Source organism: Epinephelus moara, chromosome 21 (genome assembly GCF_006386435.1).
Source record: "Epinephelus moara isolate mb chromosome 21, YSFRI_EMoa_1.0, whole genome shotgun sequence".
NCBI classification, from domain to species: domain Eukaryota; kingdom Metazoa; phylum Chordata; class Actinopteri; order Perciformes; family Serranidae; genus Epinephelus; species Epinephelus moara.
The window spans coordinates 7,859,971-7,886,008 of NC_065526.1; the positions used below are offsets into that span (position 1 = coordinate 7,859,971).

Genomic DNA, 26,038 nt, shown 5'->3' on the forward strand with positions numbered 1-26,038 from the left:
TTAAGCCTATGCTTAGATTATGTTCCAAACATACAGTCAAGACTTAAATTCTGTAATGGCCACGCTAGTTTCCCCATATTTAACGGTGTCATCATCAGATACTTAACATGAGTTTTGAAGTATTGAACATGAAAGTCATAATGCACTCTGTGGTTTCATTCTCTTTTTGCTTTTTACTTTATTTTCTGCCAAAAAACTTAACACCTTCACCTTGTGTGCCATTGAAAGAAAATGTGAGAAGTGGAACGTTTCTTTGTCTTATTTTCTTACATGATAAACTAAATAAATACCTGTGAAGAAAAAACAAATCGAATCCCTCGTCTTTATCGTACAGAGTTTCCGTGTTGGTGGATGTTTGCACAGGCGTAGAATTTGGGGGGGATGTTAGGGAAACGTCTCCCGTAATATTTAGAACAGGTGCGTTTGCGCCCCCTAGAAATGTGCTGTATCTTATTGTTAGTGATAATACCGGTATCATTTTTGGTTTGACTTTCAAATTGTTTAGAGTGATAGTGGCAGTTTATTGACATATTGTCAGAATGTGTCGTACAGCAACAAGCATGGCTAAAAGTGAAATTCTGCCGGCTCCATGGTTGATGAGATGAGCTCGAAAGAGGGGAGTCTGGGTGTCTGATGCTACATCCCTCAATGTTTTATGAACAGCTACGGACTTTTCAGACACTTGTAGTGACTTGCTGCTTTGAGCAAACTCAGTCAGCAGCTCCTCTGGCAGCAGCAAAGCGTGTCGCCCTCTGCTCTCGCCAGAGAATGTTTACAGGAATTGGCGTTGCTATCCCAAGCCTGTCACAATGTCAGGCTGGTGATGGAAAAACAACTCAAATCTTTTTGGATTCTAAGAGGAGGGATAAGAAGTTAGCCTATGTAGTAAGTTTTACATATTGTTGAAAATCACCTGTTGATTTAATTTTTTATGTATAGATTCAATGGTATTTTATTTTATTATTTATATATATATTTTTTTTGTATTTAGCAACTGTTTAGATGTATACTTTGTGGTTGACTTTATTGTGTTATATTATTTATATTTTATACAAAATCTGAACGTCACTCAGTTACTGTTTTTGCAAAATTAAAAATTTACAGATTATTTTTGTCGTTTTTACTGAATACATGAGGTTAAATGCTACATCGATGTTTACATAAAGCTATTACACTTATTTTTTTCAACTGTATGTTCTTGAAATTAATAATAAAATATTTTTAAATTCTTTTAGTATTAGCACAAAAATCCTCTTTAATATCCTTTTATTATTTGAGGGCCATATCACCCTCATATTCTTAATTTCCACCATAAATTGGAGCATAAAAATTCACCACAATCCAGGAAATGAAGTGTCTGACGCTCAAAACTTCCTTGCGCAGGACATATGTGCCCCCATCTCCCAAACGCTGAAATGAAACTTACACCCTTGGGTGTTTGTATGTCATCTTGTCTCATTTTGAAACTGCTTTTAATGTCATGCTTTGTCACAGCCATTTCCTACTTCATTTAGTCTCATTTCAGCATGAGTGGGTTGGTCTCTCAGAAGTCTGATGTTGGGGAATTTGGGATGAGATTTTAATCTTCCATGAGCAAACTTTCCAAAGCAGAGACAGGATTTTAGATGTTTTGTTTGTCCCATCAGAGACTAGAAGACATGCAGGACAGATTGAGACGAGACTAGATAGGGAATCAAAAGAACACAGGGATGATGTGTACAGGTACATGAATTTTGTACTGCAGGGTTGGATCTCCATCCACAAGGGGGTGGCTGGACCACATCAAAGCAGCCCCTCAGCAGATACCACGGTCCTTATGAATTAACCATGATCCTCTAAGAGCTTTTTCTTGCACGTGTTTTTGTGGGCAACCAAAGGAATGCTCTGTGTGTGTATCTCCGAGTGAAGTTTGAGCGGATTCCAGTCGTAAAATTGATTGTTTAAACATGCAATCACCAGAATAGGGGCCATTAATGATTTTTAGTGCAGTTCTTCATGTGCACTTGGAGTCTCCGAGCGCAGCCAAAGGAATTACTTTGCGTAGCTGACGTCAGGAATACCTCACCAGCAGCACTGGCGGTGGGCAGGGAGCTGCTGAGGAGGATATGAGGAGCAATCGTGGAAGAGGACTCAGTCCGACCTTGTCTGGCTCACAGTCCCGCGCCTGGTTGTGCGTAAACGCTGCTAAAATAGTTGGCGGCGTCTGAAGCCCCTTCAGGCGCGTACAACTTTGGCCCTCATTCATGATTTTATTCGCACGTCTGGGTGATGTGCACAGGAATAGATCAACACTACTCCAACCTCTTCCGCATATTGGATTTCAATGCAAAGAGAAGGTCGCCAACGTCCCTCTGAGGATTCGGGAAATGAAGACTGCTGCTGACACGGACTCAGTATTTTTGGACTTTTGAAACGTTTTTCTGTACGCAGTTTTGATTGAGGGGTTTTCTTCAACTCGCGAAGCATTTGCTCCCTGTGTGGGATTACTCGTTGCATTGCTTGTATTCGATTACAGTCGAGTTTTGGATGAGCCCGTGCTGTGCATTGAGCAGCGCACAAATTCGATCATAATGTATTTAATTTAGGACAGCCTCTGTTTAAATACAGTAAGTGCCAAATTAAGCCGGGATGGCGAACGAGTGTAATCGCAACATTGTGGAAAAGTATATCTGCCATAAACTCTCCAAACGCGGCTACGTGTTTGGGTTTGATGATGTCCGGGATGAAGATGCTGCTAATAATGGGTCGATAGTTGTCCCTCCGCCGACTTTGGTGCGCCGGTGCCGTGAAGCCAGCACCGGGCCTGACAGCGAGAGCATCCCCCACCTCTGCAAACGGCACCCCCAGTCCGACCCGTCCGCCGCCATCCACAGAGTCCTCCGCGAGGCTGGGGACGAACTTGAAAGACTGTACCAGCCGGACTTCACGGAGATGTCGCGCCAGCTGTATCTCACCTCCACCACGGCGCAGCGGAGATTCGCCGAGGTGATAGACGAACTGTTCCGGGACGGGGTGAACTGGGGCCGGATTATCGCTTTCTTCGAGTTCGGGGGCACGGTGTGCGTGGAGTGCGCCGGCAAGGAGGAGATGACCTCGCAGGTGGACAACATCGCGGAGTGGATGACGGAGTATTTAAATGGACCTCTGAACAGCTGGATACAAGATAACGGGGGATGGGTAGGTCTAATTCCGTGTAGTTGAGCGCTTTGCAGTTGTGTGCCACGGGGGCGCAAAAGTCCTCTTTTGCTCTGCTTGAAAATGTCTCAATCAATAAATTCACTCACTGTATTAATGTGTAACTGAGATCAAAACACTGATATGACCTAATAGAATATGGAAACTACAGCTGTGGCTAATTAATAAAAATCTATTTCTCAAGATGTGCCTATTACGCACCACACCACGGACGTTAGACATGGACGACCTGACTTATGAGCAGCTCTGATTGGATGCTCGTGGTGGCTGTTAAACTTGCTTAACCAATCAGACCACGTGCTCTGTCACACCTCCCGACGCTCTCTATAAATCCCGCCCTGTGAGCAGGGGAGCCAGTGGCAGCCACGCAGCTGTCATGGAGCACAGGGGATAACGTGGTAGAAACTGGAGCTTTTAAAACAGCATTTAATTCATCACATTAAAATAACTCAATGACAACTTCAACATTTAATTGCATATAAAGCTTTATGCTGCAAAGTGCTCCAGTGCTGCTGTGATGTGATGTGTTAGGTCATGGCTGCAGCAGCAGGGAGGAGGCCAGACACATGTCAGCAAGCAGAAAACTATTGAATTAATTTGTTTAGGCCTCTGGGCATGGCTGGACAGAGCTCAGCTATCAGGGTCGTTTTCTGCACCTCTGTATGACACATAAACTCCAGGTACTAACAAGGAGCGGCATCTTCACTCCACCTTTACCTGCCTATACACATTCATAGAGAAATGACAAGAGTTTCATATCACAGCAGAGCACAGCAGCCTCCTCGACAGCTATTACACCAATCTGCCACGAATTAGCCTCTAATCAGCAGAGGTGCTCTTAATGAGAGCATAACATTTGTGCTGCTTGGTTATCTTAGCCGGAGGGTATCAGAATTTGGGGGGCATCATCAATGATTCATATTGAACATTTCATCTCAAAGGGAAGGACCATTTAACATTCCCCTTGAGTCTGCCTTGCCCCCGGAGGTGGCAGGTTGTGCCACATATCAAAGGCATGCAACAGAGGGAGGGCCCCTCCAGGAACACATAATCACATAATCTGCAGCCGCTGTGTTTAACACACGGTCTTCTGTGCATCTAGGTTGGAACTCTTTTGTCTGCTTTTTTAGACCTGTGCCTTGAAGCCGGCGCAGGCTGGGCTGCCGAGATGCCTGCTCGGGGTCTCTGGAGCCTGTGCCCACTGTGTGATAATGTAGGTCATCATAGTCTGTGTTTTCCAGCTGGGCGGAGATGACTGTGTCTCTGCAGCTCTGCATCCACCGGAGATACAGAGAGTAGAGTCTTTTAATCCAAAGGATTTTTCGGGATTATTTAAAAGCGTATGTTTCCACTTTGGGTCATTTTGATGGATTTCTGCTCTCAGCACTGAGGAGAAATTATTTTGGCTCAAACTAGGCTCTAAATCAATTTAATACAGAATATATTAGTGTTGGAGCTTATGAGTTTGTACCTGGAATGTTTTCATCATAGGCAGATAAGAGTCTAACAGACACCGATGTTGATTTATATAATCATTTGAATGCCTGTCAGGTGGGGGATTTCCTGAGGTGTGTTTTTCAGTTATTACCTGACATTTAATAACCGACACTGCAGACACGGAGCTTTGTCTGTGCTCTAGTTTGGCTTTGTAAAATTCAGCTTCTCCTTTTCTATTGACTGGGTGTGTGTGAAATATAGAAAAGTCACTGTATCATTCAGCATGTGCCAAAAAGGTTGTTTCCCCGTGTTGTTTGTAGCTGCTCTTATATACTGAGGAGTCTGGGATGTTTCCTTGGCAGCTTTAAGTTTGTTGTTTTTGTTCTAATGTCTTTCTGAATTATGCATACACACCCCAAGTTGCGAAGATTTCTTAAAAGACATTTCCCCTGAGTGGTCTCAGGGCTGTAGCCAGGACTTTAGAGATACTGAGATCATGTGTTTTAATTATTTGGATTTCATTTTTGTTTATTATTAGAATTTATTTCCACATATTGAGTTCTAAATGCAGATTCAAAACCATCTCTGTATTGCCAGGAATGAAATTCTCGTCTCGTCTGGAAGTAGAAAATTCCATTTTCTTCAAATGGATATTTTCCACCTCAGTTAGAAAAAAAAATGTCTACACAACCTCCGTTTTACAAAATATCTCCGTACACAGTAGGACCCCAAAATACTCCAAACGCTTTCTGGCGGTAACTGTCTTCTGCAGTCTTCCCTCGTCGCAAAGGTAATGTACCAACCCAGTCTCACTCTGAAGTTGTCGAAATCCTGCGCTTGGTCAGTAACTTGCGGCGTCAGACACTGATGAAAAAAGCTGTCCTTTAACGTTACCATGATACACCGTTGGTCACATTTATAGTTTAATGGCGCTTAGCAGCATCAGGAACGAAAGTGAAGGCAGCGAAAGTCAGAGTATGGAGTTATCTGGGTCCAGCAAACACTGACTTTAACCCAGGAGAGCGGTGTTTGCATCCCGTAAGATTATAAAGCCAAACCCTGTTCTTTTTTCCTAAACCTAACCACGTGTTTTAGTTGCCTAAACCCAACCATGTGCGTGAGTTATTGAGGGGGGGAAACGTAAATTCAGTGTTGTACCGACGTAGTGCATTTATTTTGAAAGAGACTGTATGTAAACAGTAAATTTCCTGTGAAAGCAGAAGTGTGTTTTGAAAGAAGACAATGCAAGTAACAGGCAGAACTTGACACGGCATCCCAGAGTATCTTTCACGTCGTATCTGGATGTGGAAGGTCCGTGGCCAAACATCGATATGTAACAAGGTCGGAGTGAGAATGTGTTTTATCCAATGCACAGGCTAATGTAACCTCTTATAAAACACCGACTTGAGATCTCACCTTTGGATAACAGGATGAAGGAGCTCACTGAAAGATACAAGTTATGCTCTGAACATGCTGAAGTGTTCCTTCTGTACCTCACTGATAACAGTCACTCTCAAAATTGTCCCACCTTCTGCTGGTTCGACAACTGATGCAAAACCGTAATTTCTGGTGGACTTTTCGCTGACGCTAGGGTGGAGCAAATAACACTGGACGCAGCAGATGCCTCCATTCGTTCAGAAATGCCCATTGCAGAGAAATAAAAAGAAACAATGGGTATGCATGAATTGAGGAGATTATGTCATCTTTCCCCAAACACTCCATTTTACATGTCTATACAGCAAGAGTTTTAAAAACATCTACACCTGTTTGTGTGTCGACGAGTGGCTAAAACTTAGAGGAAAATATTCTTTTTATAAATATCTATATAGATGTAGACAGGGCCTTTGAGTACTCAAAATCAAATATATTGTGTCTAAATATAGTAGAATCAGCCAATAGATCCCCATAATGTTTACATTTTTAATTGTAGGACGTAAATCCCCCCCAGCTGCTAAAACAAGTTCGCAGTAAAACGGAGGACATGACCTCAGTGTCCTCGATGGGGGCTACGGCCCCGACAATGGCTGCTTTTGTTTGGACGTAATCTGGAAACCAATCTGTTTTAGCATGAAAGCTTTTTGTGATGAACCAAATGTGCTACATATTTTACATCTAATCTGCTCATCTTGGACTTTGCTGTGGGCTCCCATCCGTTTAGGGGTCACACATCTGGGTCAAAAACATTTTGTTAATTTCATCCACCATCTGCCAGGTGATAGTTCCTTTGGCTCTGTGAGGGCACAGGCCGTAACAAGTGTATCATTTTTTTCTTAATTGGGTTTACACAGCTTTGACCTAACAATGAAGACGCAGGATAAACATGTGCATTTAGACAGTTTAGACAGGTTGTGCTTATAGTCACTCATACTGCCCTTTGTGTTATTGTATGTAAGAGGTTAGTCTTGTGTTTTTCCACCACTCTTAAAATATAGGTGGGGGCTAATCAACCTATTACTGACATTTTGACATGTGAGAGTGGTGTGGAAACAGCTTTCTATCAGCCACCCTCTGTTTCCTGTTGTTTTTTGAGACAATTTGAGCCCAGAATAGGAGTGCCCACTAATCACTGTTGAGTCTAGGCATCACCGGTGAGTCAAATACACCTTTAGTCAAACAAAACTATCTGCCCTTTAGACATAACAAAGCAGTTACTGTATTTGCAAAAACCCAGCTGAGGGTGAAATAGGCTCGCATTCTGTACTGATTACTTCCCACACTCCGGGATGTAAAACACTGTCCTTTCATTGTCCTCCGCACTCACTTTTCTCCACCTGTATAAATTCATCCTTTGTGGTGGCAGAAATTGCACTCATCAGGGGACGATTGCGTTTAGGCTGCAGCCTCACAAACACGTGGTGTACCTGTGTTTATTTACAGGTCCTCGCAGTAAATACCAAGTGATTGAACAAAGTGGCGGACGGCGTCCCACTTCTGAAATTACATGCTTGACCTCAGACATTTGACTGCCTGAGGGGGCGGCACGGAGCGAAATGCCAAAATGTGTTCTGAGAGGAAAACAGGGGTTTCACAACTTTGGAAGGATAACAGAACAGCTCCAGACATGATGTTGAGAAATTAATTTATTTGGTCCAACATGACACATCTGAACAACTACTGGATTGATGGCCATGAAACTGTGTACAGACACTTTCACAGTCCTCAGAGGATTAATCTTACTTCATCTAGCGGCAGCATCCAAGCCTGTTGCCATAAAAAATGTTGACATTGTACGCTTCTGCAAAACTACGGATACTTCACATTTGCACGTTATTATGTAGCTGATATGTTGACACTTAATGTTTCAACAGCGCTGGGGTTAACATGTGATTAGGTTGGCACAAAAACCACTTGGTCATGGCAAGGAAAAGATTATGTTTAGGCTTAAAATATCCTGTTTTGGGGCACAATCCCAGCTGGAAAAGCCACAATGTCTTTGTTAAAAAAACAACCGCATTTTTAGCCACTATCTCCACTGGAAAAACAGACAGGTGGCTACAAAACACCCACGGTGGGTGCCTAAAGCAGCTAAGTACACAGTGGCAGGTTGCTACAAAACATCCACATTGGGTGCCTAAAGCAGCTAAGTACACAGTGGCAGGTTGCTACAAAACATCCATGTTTGGTGCCTAAAAAGCAGCTCGGAACACAGTGCCGAGTTGCTATAAAACACCCACATTTGGCGCCTAAAAAGGAGCTAAGAACACAGTGGCGCGTTGCTATAAAACACACACATTTGGTGCCCAAAAAGCAGCTAGGAACACAATGGCGGGTTGCTACACAACACCCCCGTTTGGTCCCTAAAAAGCAGCTAGGAACACAGTGGTGGGTTGCTACAAAACATCCCCGTTTGGTGCCTAAAAAGCGGCTAGGAACACAATGGCGGGTTGCTACAAAACACCCACATTTGTTGCCTAAAAGCAGCTAGGAACACAGTGGCGAGTTGCTACAAAACACCCACATTTGGTACCTAAAAAGCAGCTAGGAACACATTGGCAAGTTGCTACAAAACACCCATATTTGGTGCCTAAAAGCAGCTAGGAACACAGTGGTGGATTGCTACAAAACACACACATTTGGCTCCTAAAAAGCAGCTAGGAACACAGTGTCAAGTTGCTACAAAACACCCACATTTGGTGCCTAAAAAGCAGCTAGGACCACAGTGGTGGGTTGCTACAAAACATCCCCGTTTGGTGCCTAAAAAGCAGCTAGGAACACAGTGTCAAGTTGCTACAAAACACCCACATTTGGTGCCTAAAAAGCAGCTAGGACCACAGTGGTGGGTTGCTACAAAACATCCCTGTTTGGTGCCTAAAAAGCGGCTAGGAACATAATGGTGGGTTACTACAAAACACCCACATTTGTTGCCTAAAAGCAGCCAGGAACACATTGGCGAGTTGCTACAAAACACCCACATTTGGTGCCTAAAAAGCTGCAAGGAACACAATGGCAGGTTGCTACAAAACACCCATATTTGGTGCCCAAAAAGCAGCTAGAAACACAGTGGGAGGTTGCTACAAAACACCCACATTTGGTGCCTCAAATACACTAGAAACACAGCAGTTTCAGACTAAATCACAACTGGTTTTGTTGTTTGTTGGTCTTGAATAGTGGTCTGCAGCTTGGCGGGCATCTCACCTAGGTGATACGCCATCCACCATCCCCTCCACCTCCTCATGATAAAGTCAGCTCCTATACTACTTCATTTTAAGAAACGTTGATGAAATATGCAAATGTAATGTATTCATAGTTTGCAGAAATATACCTTGTCAACATTTTCTTTTGGTAACTTGGCTTCAGATTCAGGTAAAACTTTTATGGCCAAATATCTGCAAAACTAACAACATCCCCATCAGCATCAGGTGTCATTTTTACTGCTGTTTGGTAAATGTCAGTAAGCCTACACTAAGATGGCAAACATACTTGGTAAACATCATGTTAGCATTGCTATTGTGATGATGTCAGCATGCTGTTATTAGCTTTTAGCCCTTTATAGTTAGCATGGCTGTGGGTGTGTCTTTTTTTTACCCATAGTAGACGAGACAGAGTTAAATCACCTGGAAACCTTTTTTGAAGTCTCAAACAGCAGGATCAGGTGTCTGAGGAATGTTGTGAACCGGGTGGCCTATTTCTCTGTGTGTGTCACAGGTGTGTGTGTGTGTGTGTGTGAGGAGAAGACAATATAAGTTGGCTAGGGTTGGGTCCATCCTGTGGGGGATTCCCTGAGCACAATCTGCTAGTCGACGGGTGGGACCTGCGTGTTGCTACGGTGTTACGGGCATCTGGCTGCGCCCCACTCCTCTCTTGTTGAGGCCGAGTGAATCTGGGACAGCGAGGAAGTCATTAATCTCCATATAGGTGACATGTCAGCAGAGTAGGGGAGGAAAAAAAACCCAAACAAACTCACTCACAAAGGAGGCACATGCAGCTACTCACAGGAAAAGGAAGAAAAAATCCCGATGAGATCTCACTTACATCCAATTTGTGTCTCCTGGATGCAACTTCAATCTGTTAAACACAAGTCAATACCAACCATGGCAACGTTCAGGAAGTCTTCATGGCTCTGTTTCCCCTGGCTGTGAGCTGTTCTCCCAACAAAAACAAAGCCATGTTTGAGGAGACATGCTTTTACAGTGTAATGAGCTCTATAAGTCATGATTGATGCATCCGTTCCGAGCCAGAAATCTTCTCTTTTCACTCTGCGTGCTGTCACAGCCAGTTGTTTCCTTTCTCCATCTGTTAATTTGTAGTTGTTTATCAGTCTGGGCCCACAAAATTAGAGTGCGGGACGAACCCTGCTTTTTTGTTTCTAGCAATCAGACAGAGGAATAAACAATTACTCATGCAAATAGCATTTAGGGGCTTTTCCCTCCCACGCATCATTTCAGAACAGAGAAATAACAACATAATTTCACTGCTGGAGAAGCAGAAAATGTCTGTAGCCAACGCTGAGTTCTGGGTATGTCTTGATGTGGACTCTCAGCTCCGTAGTGGAGACCGTACACCACAAAAGAGCTCAGTGTGGAGAGGAGCAAGCCAAGATTTTCCCCCGTACTGTACCCCTTTTGCTGCGCAGTCGCTCACCATCTGCCACTGTGTTTACACCCATCAGCCCGGCAACTGTAATCTCAGAAACATTTCCTACAGACGCAGGCAGCTCTGGGCTGTAACTCTCTGAATTAGTCTGACATGCACACTTTCTTTCAGGAACAGGCCTGGAGAGATCTCGAGTCCCTCTGCTGTATGGCTCTCTGATGCTCAAAGCACAAAGACCTTTGTTCCAAATCTTCAGTCCTGTGTGTGGAATACTTTGGAAAGCTGGCTTAATAACCCTTTCTTTTTTGGGTGGTGCAGTGACAATTAAGTGACTGCCTTGGTCAGTTTTTACTCTGAGATATCTGAATCACTGCCTGAATATAAAACTAGTGGCTGACTGCTCCTATGAAGACATAAATTAGTGATATCACTTGTCAATCTGTGTCCATGCCTGCATAAATGCCTGTTCTGTGGCCACTGAATGCCACATGTGATGCTGCCAGACATTTTTTTAGTATCATATCTTTCCATTACAGCACTCACAGAAGAAAAAAATGATAGATTTTAGACCTTTGTGTGGCCTTTTTTTTTTTTTTTTTTTTTAAAAAGCATATTTTCTTACACCAATGCCTGCGTCGCCTTATCAGCCTACAGCCTTTCTCCATAGAATACACAAACATAAGACATTTTGTTGCGGCTGGATACAGTGTGATGAATAATTCAGCTTTGTATTCAAAATTTGAACTGCAATTCTTTTATTTTCCCGACAGTAAAATAAAGTCGATGCTCAAACTGTAGACGTGCTGTCAGTCTTAATTACAGAAAAGGCTGGCATCACGAAGACACACTGTCTCTCTCAAACTAAAAGCCACCCAAACAAAGGATGTTTTATGATACTGTTGACTGCAACGTTAAGGTCAGACATCGAGTTTGATCTCTTTTCAGCTTGACATGACACTCCTTTCTTTTATGTTATGCTTACGCCATCTTTACCATTCCACACATGCCGAGCATTTCACGCACACGGCAGAAATGTGCAGCTTTGTTGTGAATGGAAATCACTTTAACAACAGCACAGATTTTTTTTTTAACATTCCTGGAATATAATTCTGGTGCTTTGTGAGTGCTGTGCCTATTTCCACGACCTCACTTCTCCCCAGAGACCCTCCACCCCGTCCTGTGTGCTTATTTCTGGGCATCCTCAGGAGAGGCGGAGGAATGTCTGCTGGGGAGCAACGACTGTGAATAAATAATGGAGACGACCTGGGTGTTTCTTTCCTGAGTGGCCGGTGAAGGGTGTGGGTGATTTTGTTGTCGGACGATCATGTCAGCTGAGCATGCTTCATTCAGGAACCACTGTAGGCGGTTTGCCTGCTGACGTGTGTGTGGTTTATTTATGTGTGTTTATTTTGTCTCTTGCAAATTGTCCTTATGTACGCCTCTGGGGCCATGTGAGCCTACAGATCGGTGTTTGTGAATTCAGCCATATGATTGTGTTTTCTTTTATTGTTTTGCTCAAATCAGTAATCACCTCAACCTGCTGTTTTCCTGTTTCATGAGGGACACGTGCCTGGGCTGTTTAAAAGCACCACTATCCCAGTCAGAACACACACTGATGAATAATATATGGTGCAGATAAACTCGGACACTAAGTGGATGTCCCTCAAGTAGAACCCCAAAGGCGGTCTGCGCTCCAGCCAAGAGATTACCTCTACTTTTTCCATTTTTGTCTCACCCTCTTTCTCCCTCTATCCACCCATTACCCCCGCATGATAGACACACTCACTTACGCACCTGCACACGTGCCCAATCCCTTCATAAACAACACAGTAATACCCTGAGACCTGGCTTTCAGTGTCAGGTAACGTTCCAGATTCCTGAAAAATGCAGGGACATGTGAGAGGCCTCTAAATATAGAAGCGTTACCATCGCTGCTCCCGTGTGGTCCTTTAATTGTCATGTTACACATAAATCCCTGCCCTGTTGGCTTCCGTGTTATCGTTGCCTTCTCATCACAGACTTCCCCGCCAATCTGCGTGGAAAAAAAAGGTCCCAATGAACCATTTGAGATGGCAGATAAAAGAGTTTTCCACCTTTCCTGTCATGGTGGGAGCTGGATAATGAGGAGCCTACTGAGACGCTAGTTGACTTTGCCACTGGGCACACCCTTGCAAGCTGCACAGCATATCAATATAGGGCAAGGTTAAATGGTTCCTCCCATTGTCTGGCTACTGTAGATATTTCTGGGACAAACCCCCAAAAGGCTTTTAAAAGAGATTTGATCTTCTCAATTAATTTTTAGAGCAACAATAGCCACTACTGATTGAAATGCAGCTGGGACTGGATCATAAATGACTTCCTTGTGCACAAAGAGAGAGCCTGTTGCATGTATAGCGTAACCTAAATAGTTGATAAAGGGTCAGTTCACCCAGAAACACAGAAGTTTGTGGAAGAAACATAGGGGTTTTTTTTTATGCTGATGATAAATACATTTTTATTCACCTCCATTGTATTGGGCTTTTGACAGGAGACTCAGCAGCAAATATTCTGAAGCAGTAATTACCGCTGCTTTGGCCACTTGGGGGCGATGAAACTAGCTGTCAATGCAACATTGAAATATCATCACCTACAGGCTATTTACACATTAGGGCCCAGTGTCCACCAAAGCATTTTTTCCCCAGCCGAAAACGGCAGGCGCTCATGCTCTTCAATTCGACCATTTATTGAACTTTAGCACAGTCAAACTCTTTTGGCTTGTATTCGCACATACTACGTTACCCAGAAACCCTTGTGTGTGAGTCCCAGTAGCACATACTTCTTACAGTCACAGTGACCTCTAGTGGCTAACGAAAATAATAAAGCTACATTCAAATCACATCACATGTCCTTGCTGCAGCAGACATGGGTTTGATCTCAACGCAAGGCCCTTTGCTGCATGTCATACCCCCTCTGTCTCCCCCGCTATATCTGTCATACCATCAAATTAAGGCAGAAAGCTCCAAAAATATCTTTAAATAAAAACAAGTGACAAGCGCAGCATTTTGAAGAACATTTTTCTACTTTTGACACCAATCGTGCAGCACTCAAAGCAGAATAGATGCTCAGTGCCTCAATATGTTGCTGTCGTTTGTAGCGTAGCATAATTACGTGGCACTCCTGTTGCAAAGCCTCAGGAAAAAACGCTTCGATGGACACGTAGAGACACAAGGTTATATTAGCATTCGTTTGAAAATGTTGTGGTCTCCATCATCCAGAGGGAAATATCTGTCTCTTTAGCTGCTAAATGCTACACTATGTTCACCAGACTAGCTAGTGGCTAACTTGATCTTTGCTGTAGCCAAAAAAATTATGCACATCAGAGACAGGGAAAAAACAAAAATAGTTGTTAGTTGCGGGTTGTAAACCAAAACATTACAAGCTGAAAGAGGCTAAAATGCCCTGTAGAGCTGAGAGAAACTGTAGCGATAATCTGTTTAATTCAAATCACTACAAGCGACGCCTTTGACATTCACCTCATTTGATCAATTGGTAAAATAAAAATAAAAATATGGACTGTTGCAGCTTTTTAACCGTACAAAAATCTGCCTGGCCTGACAACACCAGGGGTAAATATATATATATATTTTTTGTGATTTGGGTGAATTGATCCTTTAAGGTTTATAGAGTCCATACGCGCACACAAGCAGGCAAACACAGAAGCGGATGTACTGGTGCAAATCAATTATTTGCCGTCCACAAAATGGCTGTGTACACACTCACGCACATATGCATACACACGCATACTGTGGCACATCAGCGTGTACACACAGAAGCGGATGTGGTAGTGTGAATCAATAATGCTGTGTTGTCACAGTGACATGTGAGCCACGGCAGGGAGCAGATGGCCCCAGGGTGCCTAGCTTCCTGTTAGTCGTGCCATTCAGCCTCAACACACAAAAACACGCGCGCACACACACACACCACCACCATCTCCTCTGGGATTTCCCGGTGCAACTAGCCACAGCACTGGCCATTAACAAACAGCATGCCATTATTGGCTCTTCTCTGAAATGCTGAGTACATGCCCTCCAAAAAAAAAAAAAAAGACAACAGCCAGATGATGGTAAATAGATTTCTCTGCCTCGTCCGTGGAGGTCTGGGGTAAATAATTCTCTGCACCCCCTCCCCAATGTGATTTTTGGCAGCAGAGCGAATAGCCCTCAGGAAATCTGATCTGTGTCAGTGGATGCTGAGTGAGGTCAGATACTGCTCAGGTATCACTTTGACTACGTGGTATTGATTGAGCATTTCCGACGGTTTGTGTTGGTATCTCTGAGCAAAGACTCAATTAACGCAGTGAACCAGTGGCTGTAAATGTCAGATCATGTATGAGCTTGATTTATTGAAATTCATGCTGTAGGAAAAAAGTGTCTCTGTGGAAAGACCTTGGCGAGATGTTTTAACACTTTTATGCTGACGGCATTCAGTCGGTGTGTGTGTGCGCAACCGAGAGCTCTCACTCCTGGTAAAGCTCACACAGCACCACCCTGTTGGCAGTCACCTTTGATGGCGACTGATTAAGTTTGAAGTGCAGAGAAAACGATTCGCCCCTGACGTTTGGAAGATAAAAGCTTTGCCAAGGGAGCGTTGGTGCTACCTAGTGTTTCAGGGCAGCGATCAGCGCTCATGAAACTCCTCGCCATGCCGAACTCTTGATGTCCTCCCAAACCTACAACCAAATTCTGTCAGCGTGCTGCAGCGAACAGACATTTTGTTGCTGTCACAGATAACCCCTGCTGTTTTCAGAGGACTACTCCTGCATGCTACTTCTGACAGGGATATATCTCGCCGGCAGGGGCTTACCCAGTATTGCCACGGCGTTATATTACATCAATTTCACTGGGTCTACTCTGAAGGTGCGCTGCCTTTAATTGGTTGTTGGGCTGTCATTACAACTTCAAATAATGACAGATACTTCAAAGAAAACAGGGAGAATTGAAAACAGGAGAACCGACATTGATTCCTTTTCTTCTTAGGTATTTTGTTTAGCATTTTTGGTATTTTCTTTGACAATACAGTTACGCTCCATGCCTGTGTATGTTCTAAGGATGCAGTCGTCTTGTGTCATCTTGTGTCAGAGCAAATTTTTTATGATGCCTGGATTCAGTTATGTCAGGCGCCATTTTGCTTTATAGAGCAGTGTTAACTGTGACATGTCTAGACGAGCCGCATGTTGGCAAATCTAACCACCAGAAGTTTAATCAACTCTGCAAATTGACTTATAAAGTGCTTCATTTATCTTTCACATTTATTAGCACTTGGTAGTGAAAAAGCTGTAAAAAATGAAAGAAGAATGAGCCCAATAAGTATGTATTTTCTGCGGTTAAAAAAAAAGACCTTTGATTATCAGCTAGCTTTGCAAACTCATTTTCTGATACCACCCAATCTATCCGGACAGGCACTCAGACCCCTTGACCTTCAATGTTTCCAGATTTGAATTAAAGTGAGCCCACATTCCTGCACTCCAGGGAGGACATTGGGTTAAAAATTATTCCTGGATGGAAATGAACGGACTTCACAAGGTGGCTTTGATCAGGAGGTGAGGCTAACAGGGTTGAGGAGGAGGAGAGATAGAAGGGCAAGCAAGGAGAGGAGGCTTATAAAGCTATAAACAGGCAGTCCAGTCCTTCTCGCTGCCACATGTGCTGCAGCCAGGTCGAAACTACTGAGGTAATTGCTGTAAAACAAATTACGGATGGTATGGAAAGTGCGATTAGGCCACCCGGGTTGACAGACCAAAGTACACCGGAGCTAGTTGAGCAAATGGCTTCATTTCATTGGAGCTCACGCTGTTTGAAAAGTTGGAGAAGTAGGAGTAGATTAGCTCACTCCATAGAAATTTATAGGGCAAACTTGGATAAAGTTGCCTGTTAAAGTCATCTGACTCAACAATCATCTGATTCTCAGCTGATCCATCTGCTGACTTAGAAAGTAAAGGAATGTACTCGTGAAACACCCACATGGGCATTACAGAGCACAAAATACTAATAAAAAACATCTTTTTCCACAGCCTCAGCTCAATTTACAGTATGTGTGCATGTGTGTGCTTTAAAGGGACATTTCAGCCCCAAACAAAAATACATATTTTCATTTTACCTGTTGTGCCCTTTATCAATCTAGAGTATGTTAGTGTCTGTTACCAAGTGCTGGCAAAGTGATGTCTGCCTTCGACTGAATATAAAGGCCTAGATACACCAAACCAACATAACATCACCTTTGTCTTGGCCAAAAAGTTGCACCTGAACACACCGCAAAGACTGCAGCCAATGGCCAACTAGCACGTAAGTTCTGCGCCTGCATGAGAGGAAATAACTCTCCACACCAGCAGGTGGCGATAGTCTGTATTAAAAAAGGAAAACCAGAAGACCGCCAGGATGGATTAAAGATGCTAATAGCCAGTTAGCACATTAACAACACAACCCGATGCTGAAAGAAGAAATTATTTTTACCGCATGCTAACCAAAAATAACCTTCACTTCCGTTTCTCTTCTCGTGCACTGAGCTGAACTGCCAGTCAGAGATTTATCATTCCCAACAAGCTCCGCCGTCTCTGTCACCAATTCAACATGCTGAATTGGCAGAGAAAAGCCAAAACAGGTGGAATGGTGCCAACAGTGTGGGAGACACTGCACAAACGAAGGTGACAGACGCTCATGACATTGACCATCGGCTGACTGTCCACTTAGCATGTCGGGGCCCTCATGGAACGAGATGGCACTCGGCTTGTGGTGCTCAAAGCGCCAGAAAATAAAATCTTAACAGCGATGTCTCTCACCAGAAATCCTGACCCGGTTATTCATCTACTTGAGAAGCTCATGCTTGTGACAGAGCAAGACGTTAGCATTAATGGTGTCCTCCTTGCCTGAGCTGTAACGTTAGCTAGTGGTGGTGCTAGGTGAGCTAGCAGTTGATGCACACTTCCTTATGAGCTGTGATATGGTTAGGAGGTGCAATTCGACAGGCAGAAAATAAACTGGGTCATGATTTCTGGAAAGAGACACTAGACACAAGTTTTTAAAATGTATTTTTTGGTGCTTTGAGCACCACAAGCCGAGTGACATCTAGTGCCATCATATTTGAGTGAAGGCAGACATCTCTGCAGCTGATAGCTCCAACACTTGGCAACTCACACCAAAATAATCTAGACTGATAAACAGCACTACAGGTAAGAGGTAAAATATGTATTTTAAATTTTGAGGTGAACTGTCCCTTTAAAGTCTCAGTTTGAGGCAGAATATTCTAAAATTCGCTGCACAGCGGCATCAAGGCTACTCAGGCAGTCACTGAATACCACTAATGACATTTTCCATGGATTATTCCAGAGAGAAAATACCAAGAGGAAAAAAAATCCTCCTCTATTATGACACTGACGTGTGCCTTATTAGCTTTCCGTACATTTTCACACCAGACCTTCAGTGTCACAATAGGCAACTTATTATCATTCATCAGGTAGGCTGTGCTTGTTTCCCTTTGGTCTCTGCATACAAGACAGGGAAGGTCACACCGCTTCGAGTGAGCCAACCTGCTCCAGATAGTTCAAACAATCGGCCGTTTTGAAAGCATGCTGCTCAGCGTAGCTGTCTCCAAGGTCTCTGCGAGTCACATTGAACTCAGACCAAAGAAAGGATAAAAGACCAGGAATGAAGTAGTGTCCACCCCGGCCCTTAGCTGCTTGAATAGGCTTTAATTGCATTCATCTATCTCAGTAAAGGATTTAAATGTTATTTTATTACATAATGCCGCTGTGCAGTGCAGTCATGTTCTTCTCAGTCGACTTGGTTATCTCAAGGTTCGCTCCTTCTCATATCAGGCCTCTCAGGCACACAGTGCAGTTGTTTGTTTCCACACATCAATGCATTCCACTCATTCCTCTCCCCCTTGGATGAAAATCAGCTGGTTGCCTGAGAGAGAGAGGTCATTGAACTTTTCCCCAGTATTCCCAGCCTGAAAAGGAAAGGGGGTGGAGGAAAACGTTTTCTCAGCCAGGAGAGCATTCGAGTTCAATCTGAGATTGCTTTGTGCCCAGCTGACGGTTAAACACAGTATAGACTGCGGATATACGCTTAGATTTTTCAGCCGGAAGTTAAGTTGTGCAAGAGTAATTATTGCTTCCCCTTCCCCCCGCTTTCAAAATGACCTCATGTTCCATGCAGGATAGAGAAGTTTTGTCACGCATTGCACAACTTCAGCTTTCAGCCTGTGGGACAGACGCTTTCCTTTCCATATTGAGTTCAGCTTTTTCTTCCAGTATGATACCTTCTTTCTGGATTCCCTGATGCAAATGTGGCAGCAGTGGTGAAGTACTGAGGTTACTAAAGTTCAGTAATACAGCACTATAAGCATACTCTATTGTAAGTAATGGTCTTGTTTTCAAACTTTAATCAACTTAGTGATGGGATCTGACATGAACATACAATTTTCTGCCAAAGCCAGAACAGTTTTGGTGATTTCACTTGAGAGATTTTCAGTTTCTTATCAGTTTGAAGTAGACAGGGCTCTGTTCAGAAAAAGGTGATGTCACGAATCAAAATGCAGTGACAGCCAAGAGGTTGTTTGTTCATGTTGCCCGACCTGTCAGTCAAATCTGACCAGTCCTCACCCACACAGTCCTGATGAAGCACACTGGCTTAGGAGATTTGAAAGTAAGCTTCAGGGGCTTTAGAAGGACAGTTCATACCAAAATCAAAAACACATATTTCTCCTCTTACCTGTAGTGTTATTTATCAGTCTAGATTCTTTTGGTGTGAGTTGCTGATTGTTGAAGATATCAGCTGTAGAGATGCTGGCGTTCTCTCTTAAGTCCCGTTTCCTCCAGACACTTTCAGTATGATACCTTTGGAACCAAAAGTAACCCTTCAGACATGGTACCTAGACCCTAGTGTTTCCCTTAAATGTGGGTAGAGTTGTTCTCACTCACTGCTCCGTCAAGCACCCCCTGTAATTCCTTATGACACAGAAGGAAGTCTGCACCTCGTTTATCATCCACAGAACGAGGCTGCACGCCAACATTTTCAGAACAAAACAAAACAGGCTGCAGTGAGAGTCTCTCTCCATGGGATATTTAGAAACAGCAGGTTTGTGCATTTAGTCCTTCTCAGGCAAGCTCAGGGGTTTAGTGTTGCCGGAGCCCACCGGAACGACGCTCCGCAACGGATTAGAATATATGCAGTTCACATAATCAAATTAATACATAAACACTTACGGATCCACTCATTACTAAAAGTCTGTGTCATCCAAGAGAGACAATAAAAACTAAAGTAATGGTCAAAGTTGTCACGTTGTAATTTAAGGTGTGCTTGCATTGCAATATCACAAGTTAATGTTCCCCCTTAAAAGTCGCCGGCAGTTGGCTCAGTAAACTAAATTGATTTCTCTCCGACTCCAGCTGCTGCAAGAGGCAGCAAAACATCCTTTCATTTTATAGTTACAGTTTACTAATAAATGTTAAATTCTCCACAGTATGAACAGTGGTTACATGAGCCTCGAAACCAGCCACTGACTGTCTACTATTGACCAATCAACAGACTGCAGTGTTCATAACTCCACCTTTTAGTACCAGATCTGTGTGCTAGGTACCCCAACAGAGGGGGGACCAAAAATGGGGACGGTACGGAACGCTTCCATTGGTACCATCCACAACTTTTCACAGAGGAAACGGAATAAAAGTGTACTGAACTGAACTGCTCGGTGGAAATAATTTATTAAATCTTAAACTGAAAAGTAACTACAGCTGTCAGATAAATGGAGTTGAGTACCTATACTGTAAATACAGCACTTGAGTAAATGTACAGTCACTTTTCACTGCTGGCAGTAGATGTCTTCACTCTGACTTTGTGGAAAATTTTCATTGTGGTTCGGCTCCTCTTCTCCTCACTTCAAAGGTATTCCTGAGGGAGCTGCACCTCAAACAGATGATTGTTTTCTCTCCGACATTATCGGACATCTGAGATCCTGGATCTGCTCTGCTCCGCTCACAGCGTGCCCTGTCCCAGACTGTGGCCTCTCTCATTTACATGGGTACACAGAGAACACAACCTGAAGCTGAAACCTGGCCCCATGTACTCCAATCACGTAAACCGCTCCAATATCTTGTTGCCAAAACTGACAAGCTTTCATTTAGCGGCCCGACTTTACAAGACGTCTCCTGTATGAAAGAGGAGACTGCGAGAGGCACTGGGCGTCTAGCTTTGATGTTCTAATACTTTCTCCTTCGCCGACATGTTTAATTCTCTATTAGACGATATTACACTCGATTTGTTTGGCAGTGCTCGCTAAATTACAGAGGTAACTTGGGATTTCATCAAAGCAAAAACATTCCTGCTTTTAGTGAACATAAAGCGTGCCCATTTGTTACAGTTGGTTTTTTCTTAGACTTGGAGCTAAGATTTAGGAGTCAGTTAATGGTTCAAAACAAATACAAACCTCTTAGTTACAGTGTCTAACCAACTGTAGCTCTCCGCTGCTCCCCCTCCCTTTCTCCACGGTATTAGTGTGACTTCATGTTTGGCTTGCCTCTAGTCTTTCCCTAGTAACCCGCACAGAGTCTGTGATTTAACCATACTTGGCTCTACCACAGAGAAGCCATAGTCTCAAACCAGACAGTGATGTCATCCCCGCAGCATCTGGCACAGGAAGTGACTTAACACTAAGTGAACTGTCAAGCTCTTTCACGAAGACTTAGTCAGTCGCTGCTGCCTGAAAAGCACCCTTTTGAACATCAGGATTGTGTCATACTGTTACATATGGGTCCTTTGACGCATGAAAACCACAACAACGGAACAGCTGAATGCAGCCATTTCAAGAAAACCAAGTGACTTCATTTCTTAGGGCGAGTTCAGAACAATCAGCCACCACACGCGCTGCACACAGGAGCGTGCTGCAGATGGTGTTCCCACATATCCCATTCATTACACCATATACAGTAGTCGTTTCTGGCTCAGATCACTTGGTCTATTTTCAGCTCCAGTGCATTTGAGATGGTGGTTGTGTGGTCTGGAGGTCTTCAGGGGTCAGTGGATGTGACTTTTAAGGTTTGAGGCAGCGTGCCGCCCTTGTCACAGGAAATGAGCCTCTCCCATGGGCTCTGTTACAGGAGAAGCAACAGGCCACCTGGGAGCCTGCTGGTTCCCACGGTCTCTATCAGAGGTTTCTATCTGAGCCTGTTAGGAAGAGCGGCTCGGTTATGGGGGTCTCCCACGCTCCCTTGTTTTGCCAAAAATAAGAGACACTCTGGTTCATGTGCACAGCAATCTGAAGCTGATTTAAAGCTGATAGAGCAGCTTGAAATGTGAAAGTTTTACATCCGTGTTTAATCATTAACCCCGCACTGCGGTGAATGTGAAGAATGGCACTGCCTTTTTTGAGTGCTTCTGCGTGTTTTAAATGCCACAGGTACTACTTTAATTTAGCAAGTGGCTCTTTGTACAAGTGCCCTTGCATTCCTGAGTGCGAAATTTGAACAAAACAACCCATGGAGAGGGAGAGCTCTCACAATTATCTCAGAAAAAAAAGCACCACAGGTTTTTGGCTTTCACACGCTTACATGGATTTCTGAAGCCTCGAACACGTCAGTGGAACAGCCGATGTACTGAGCAAGGCTTCCTTGGAGAAAACACAGAGCTATTACACATCCAAGTGGCAGACATCCTGTCTTTACTGGAAAGCCACTCAAGCCAGGTTTAATGCACTCCAAACACACCAGCCTCCACAAGTGCTGATGATGACTCAGCGGCCCCCTTTCCACTCTCTCCTCTGCTCTCGCGCGTCATCGGTGGCCTTTTAAACGGGCCGAGCAGCGGAGATGTGAGTCGTTTTATTAGATTGGGCAGCCTTGAACCAGGAGCTCATTCGACGGCTGATATTTATAGCAGCACAGAAGTCTTGCAGCTTCGACTATTGTCACTTCCTCCTCCGCTGAGGGGCCGGATGGGCTCAGCGCAGACATCCTCAGACGAGGCAGACATCCCCTTTCAGCTTCATTGTACTGTATCTATTTGAGGAAGCCATTGTGCCAAGTTTTGGCTACTGCGAAGGATTTTGGATCAATTGTTAATGCTGAGAAAGGTTTCAAGGTCAAAATCACAGCACTGGCTTTTCTTCAAAAGAATAAAAGAAACATATTGACCGAGCTGCAGAGGTTGTCTGATTTATTGTTAGAGAAAGGGATTGTCTCTCTTTGCTTTGATGCCTCTTTGTTCTGCATGCAGAAGTGACTGATTGCAAATGATACACTCTGAGCTGCAGTGCAGAGGTGCAGATAAACCCGGAGAGCAGGAGGAGAGCGAGTGACAGGAGAGCAAACACTCTCTCTGCATCCATCCCCTCGCCCTCACCTCTCCTCTCTGCCTGCAAGGTCACCCAGTCCTTCATTTTATGTTGGATCAAAGCAGTTCAATAATAATCAATGGGCTCAGCAAGAATAAAGAGCCTGCAAGGATCATATAACTGCTCAGTCGAGGTTAAGTAAATAGATCAGAAATGTTTGTCAATTCAAAATCTGTCTGCACTCCAAAAAAAAGAAAAACAGACGCCGCTGCACAAATTGGATGGTTTAACTCCAGTGGTTCTCCTCCTGCCTCCTTGATGAGATAAAAACCAGGTTTACCGAAGCGTTATTCATCTCCAAAGAAACCAAAGTCTCATGTGTAAAGTTACAGTCCTCATTTATCTGGCTGGTTTAGACAATGAATAATGGAGACAATAAAAAACGCAGAGTGTCATGAGGAGTGTGGGTGATTTACTGGCGATCATGTTTCATGTTCCAGTAGAGCAGGCTCACTCCCACGGGAGAGCGTGCTGTTTTGTAAACACACAAATGCTGCTGCTGCGGCTGCTGACGTACATCTGAATATTTATGAGCCTTTAGGGTAGCATCCAACGTCTAGAGTGTTTCTCCCTTTACGGCTCAGTCCAATGAAAAGTACAATGCCAAGCATGAAACCTGAGCCTTCAATTGACACTCAGAGCGAAAGCTAATTAAAAAGGTTTCTTTTGTTTCACGACGGGATTTACTTTCTGTTCTCTTTTATCAGACAGACTGATATTACTCTGTAGTAACCATATCGTCTGGCCTTTTAAAGGGCTGTTAAATCCGCGGGTGAATTTATAGGATCATTTCAAAGGCCTCATACTTTTAAAGGATGTGTTAATGTCAAGTTTTCTGAAGCTACTTGTGCTTAATTCTCCAACTACTGCAAGTCAAAAGAAAATGTCTTTACATAAGAAACTGCTTTGCCTGGTTTTACCTGTAAAGATGGTTTTCATGGTTTAGACTAAAGTATTATTTATCTCTATTATGAGGTTTCCTGAGGTGCTTTAATGTCTCCCAAGCAGTTTTATAGTTTTCTGTGCCAACTTAAAAATAAATCATTAAATGAATTATGATATAGTGGATTATGTTTGCATTCTCATTAAAAGATCCCAGACATTTGTAGCCTATACACTTCAGTACTACATGTTTTATCCAACCAACAATCCAAAACCCAAAGATATTCCTTTTAAAAAGATACAAAAAAGGCAGAAACTAAGGAGGTTAAAAAGAGGAGAAGTCACGGCACCATATTGCCTCGTATCTGTGGGGTACAACATAATAAAGCGCAGTAATATCTGGTCTTCTCTTCCCAAAAGGCTCAATAGCTGGTGCACCATCATACATGGAACATGGGGATGATAGATTTGTTTCACTGGGGCATCTGCAGTCCGAAATATATTTAGGAAGATATGGGTGAGACTATTACAATTTCGCAACTATTGAAAAGATCCTTAATGAAATGCCAAAAACCAATGATTTCTATATGAACGTCTGCACTATCTATTGTATATTGGCCGCCATCCATTCAAGTGTATTCAAAAAGTTCTGTCAGGCCAAGCACACCAACAATAGCGCACCCAAAAGAGCACCTGGGTGGACACGGCCCCTTTATTTCTAGCGCTGTCTGGTGTAACCCATCAACATGGCAGCTCCAGTTACATTGTGCATATGTCATACTCTATAGGTCCCATGGGGTCAAAGAGCATGTCCCATCCAATTTTGAATAGAAAAGAGGAGAGAAAAGAAGGAAACCCTCACATTTGAAATGCAGAAATCAGAGAAAAACAATGCCTAAAAATGTGTTTGTTTTGAGAAGATGAATACGACTGTTTTGTCTGTCTGTAAGCTAACTGTAGCTGAATGTAAGTCTTAACCAAGGCATTATCTCAGGGTCTGTAAAAGTGAAGCCAACGCTGACATGCCGTAAACCTGCATTCTGTCTAATGGCCAGCAGGGGGCGACTCAAATGGTTGCCAAAAAATCTGCTTGTATAGAAGCCTATGAGAATAAAATCCTACTTCACTTGGGTTATAACCTCAATGAATAATTTCCTAACAGGTTTATGGTCTTAATTGCTTGTTTCAAGTCTTTCTCAATTCAGCGTGATGTTAATTTGTAAGTTAGAATCCTGTTTAGAGTAAAACAGACGAAAAAGCCAGGTGTGCTTCAGGAAATGGCTACCTTGTGATTAACAAGTCGCTACCTGCTGTCCTTGAGTTCTCAGTCAGACCCCCCTGTGCTCGTCCACAGCTCCACCATCTCATTCAGATATGGTCAGTTCTAGCGCCAGAAAACCTAGATGACAGCAGCCGGTATACCAATCTTGAGGGTTCAGAACCGCAGTCCACAGACAAAGGGTGACAACATGGTGGCTAAGTCCATTATTTTTATACAGTCTGTGTCTACAGCCAGCAGCTGGCTGGCGTGTCTTGGCATAAAGGCTGGGAAGAGGTAACAGATAGCTTAGCTGTGTCCAGAGATAACAGAACCGCCTAGCAGCACCTCTGTAGCTGACTAATTAGCATATGTACATATATATCATGTTCATTTAATCTGTGCAAAAACAAGAGGTGCAAAAATGACAGTACACCATTTACAGGATATGTGCCGCACCATTTCTCGACTGGAACCAGTAACTTCTTGGAGTCTCAGCTAGCCTGACAAACACACAATATGTAACTGTTAATTAGTGAGATTCAGAGGTGCTAGTTGAAGGATATTTTTACCTGCGGATAGAGTCACGCTAGCTGTTTCTCTCTGTTTCTATTCTTTGTGCTAAGCTAAGTGTATAGAGAGGACAGTCGCTTCACACTGAACATACAAACATGAGAGTGGTATCAGTCTTCTCGTTAAACTCTGCCAGACAGTGAATGAGCATATTCCCCAAAATGTCAAACCTTCGATGACAAGATTAATAGACTGTGTATTTTAAACCAAGGATGCTATTCCCACATTTCAACACACAGTATTGTTTTGCTTGTCTGACCCACTAAAGGTTTGTGCAGTGATTGGGCGTATTTTCCA

At 43.4% G+C, this 26,038-nt stretch overlaps 1 protein-coding gene across 1 annotated transcript in view; it reads left to right on the forward strand.

The window, feature by feature from the left end:
* Window positions 1–2,066: 2,066 nt before the first annotated feature.
* bcl2b (BCL2 apoptosis regulator b) overlaps window positions 2,067–26,038 on the forward strand; it is a 33,184-nt gene continuing 9,212 nt past the window's right edge. Inside the window, exon 1 of the mRNA XM_050033169.1 lies at window positions 2,067–3,177. Within this exon, the coding sequence (XP_049889126.1) occupies window positions 2,629–3,177 (549 nt within the window). The 5' untranslated portion in view covers window positions 2,067–2,628. The remainder of the gene's footprint in view (window positions 3,178–26,038) is intronic.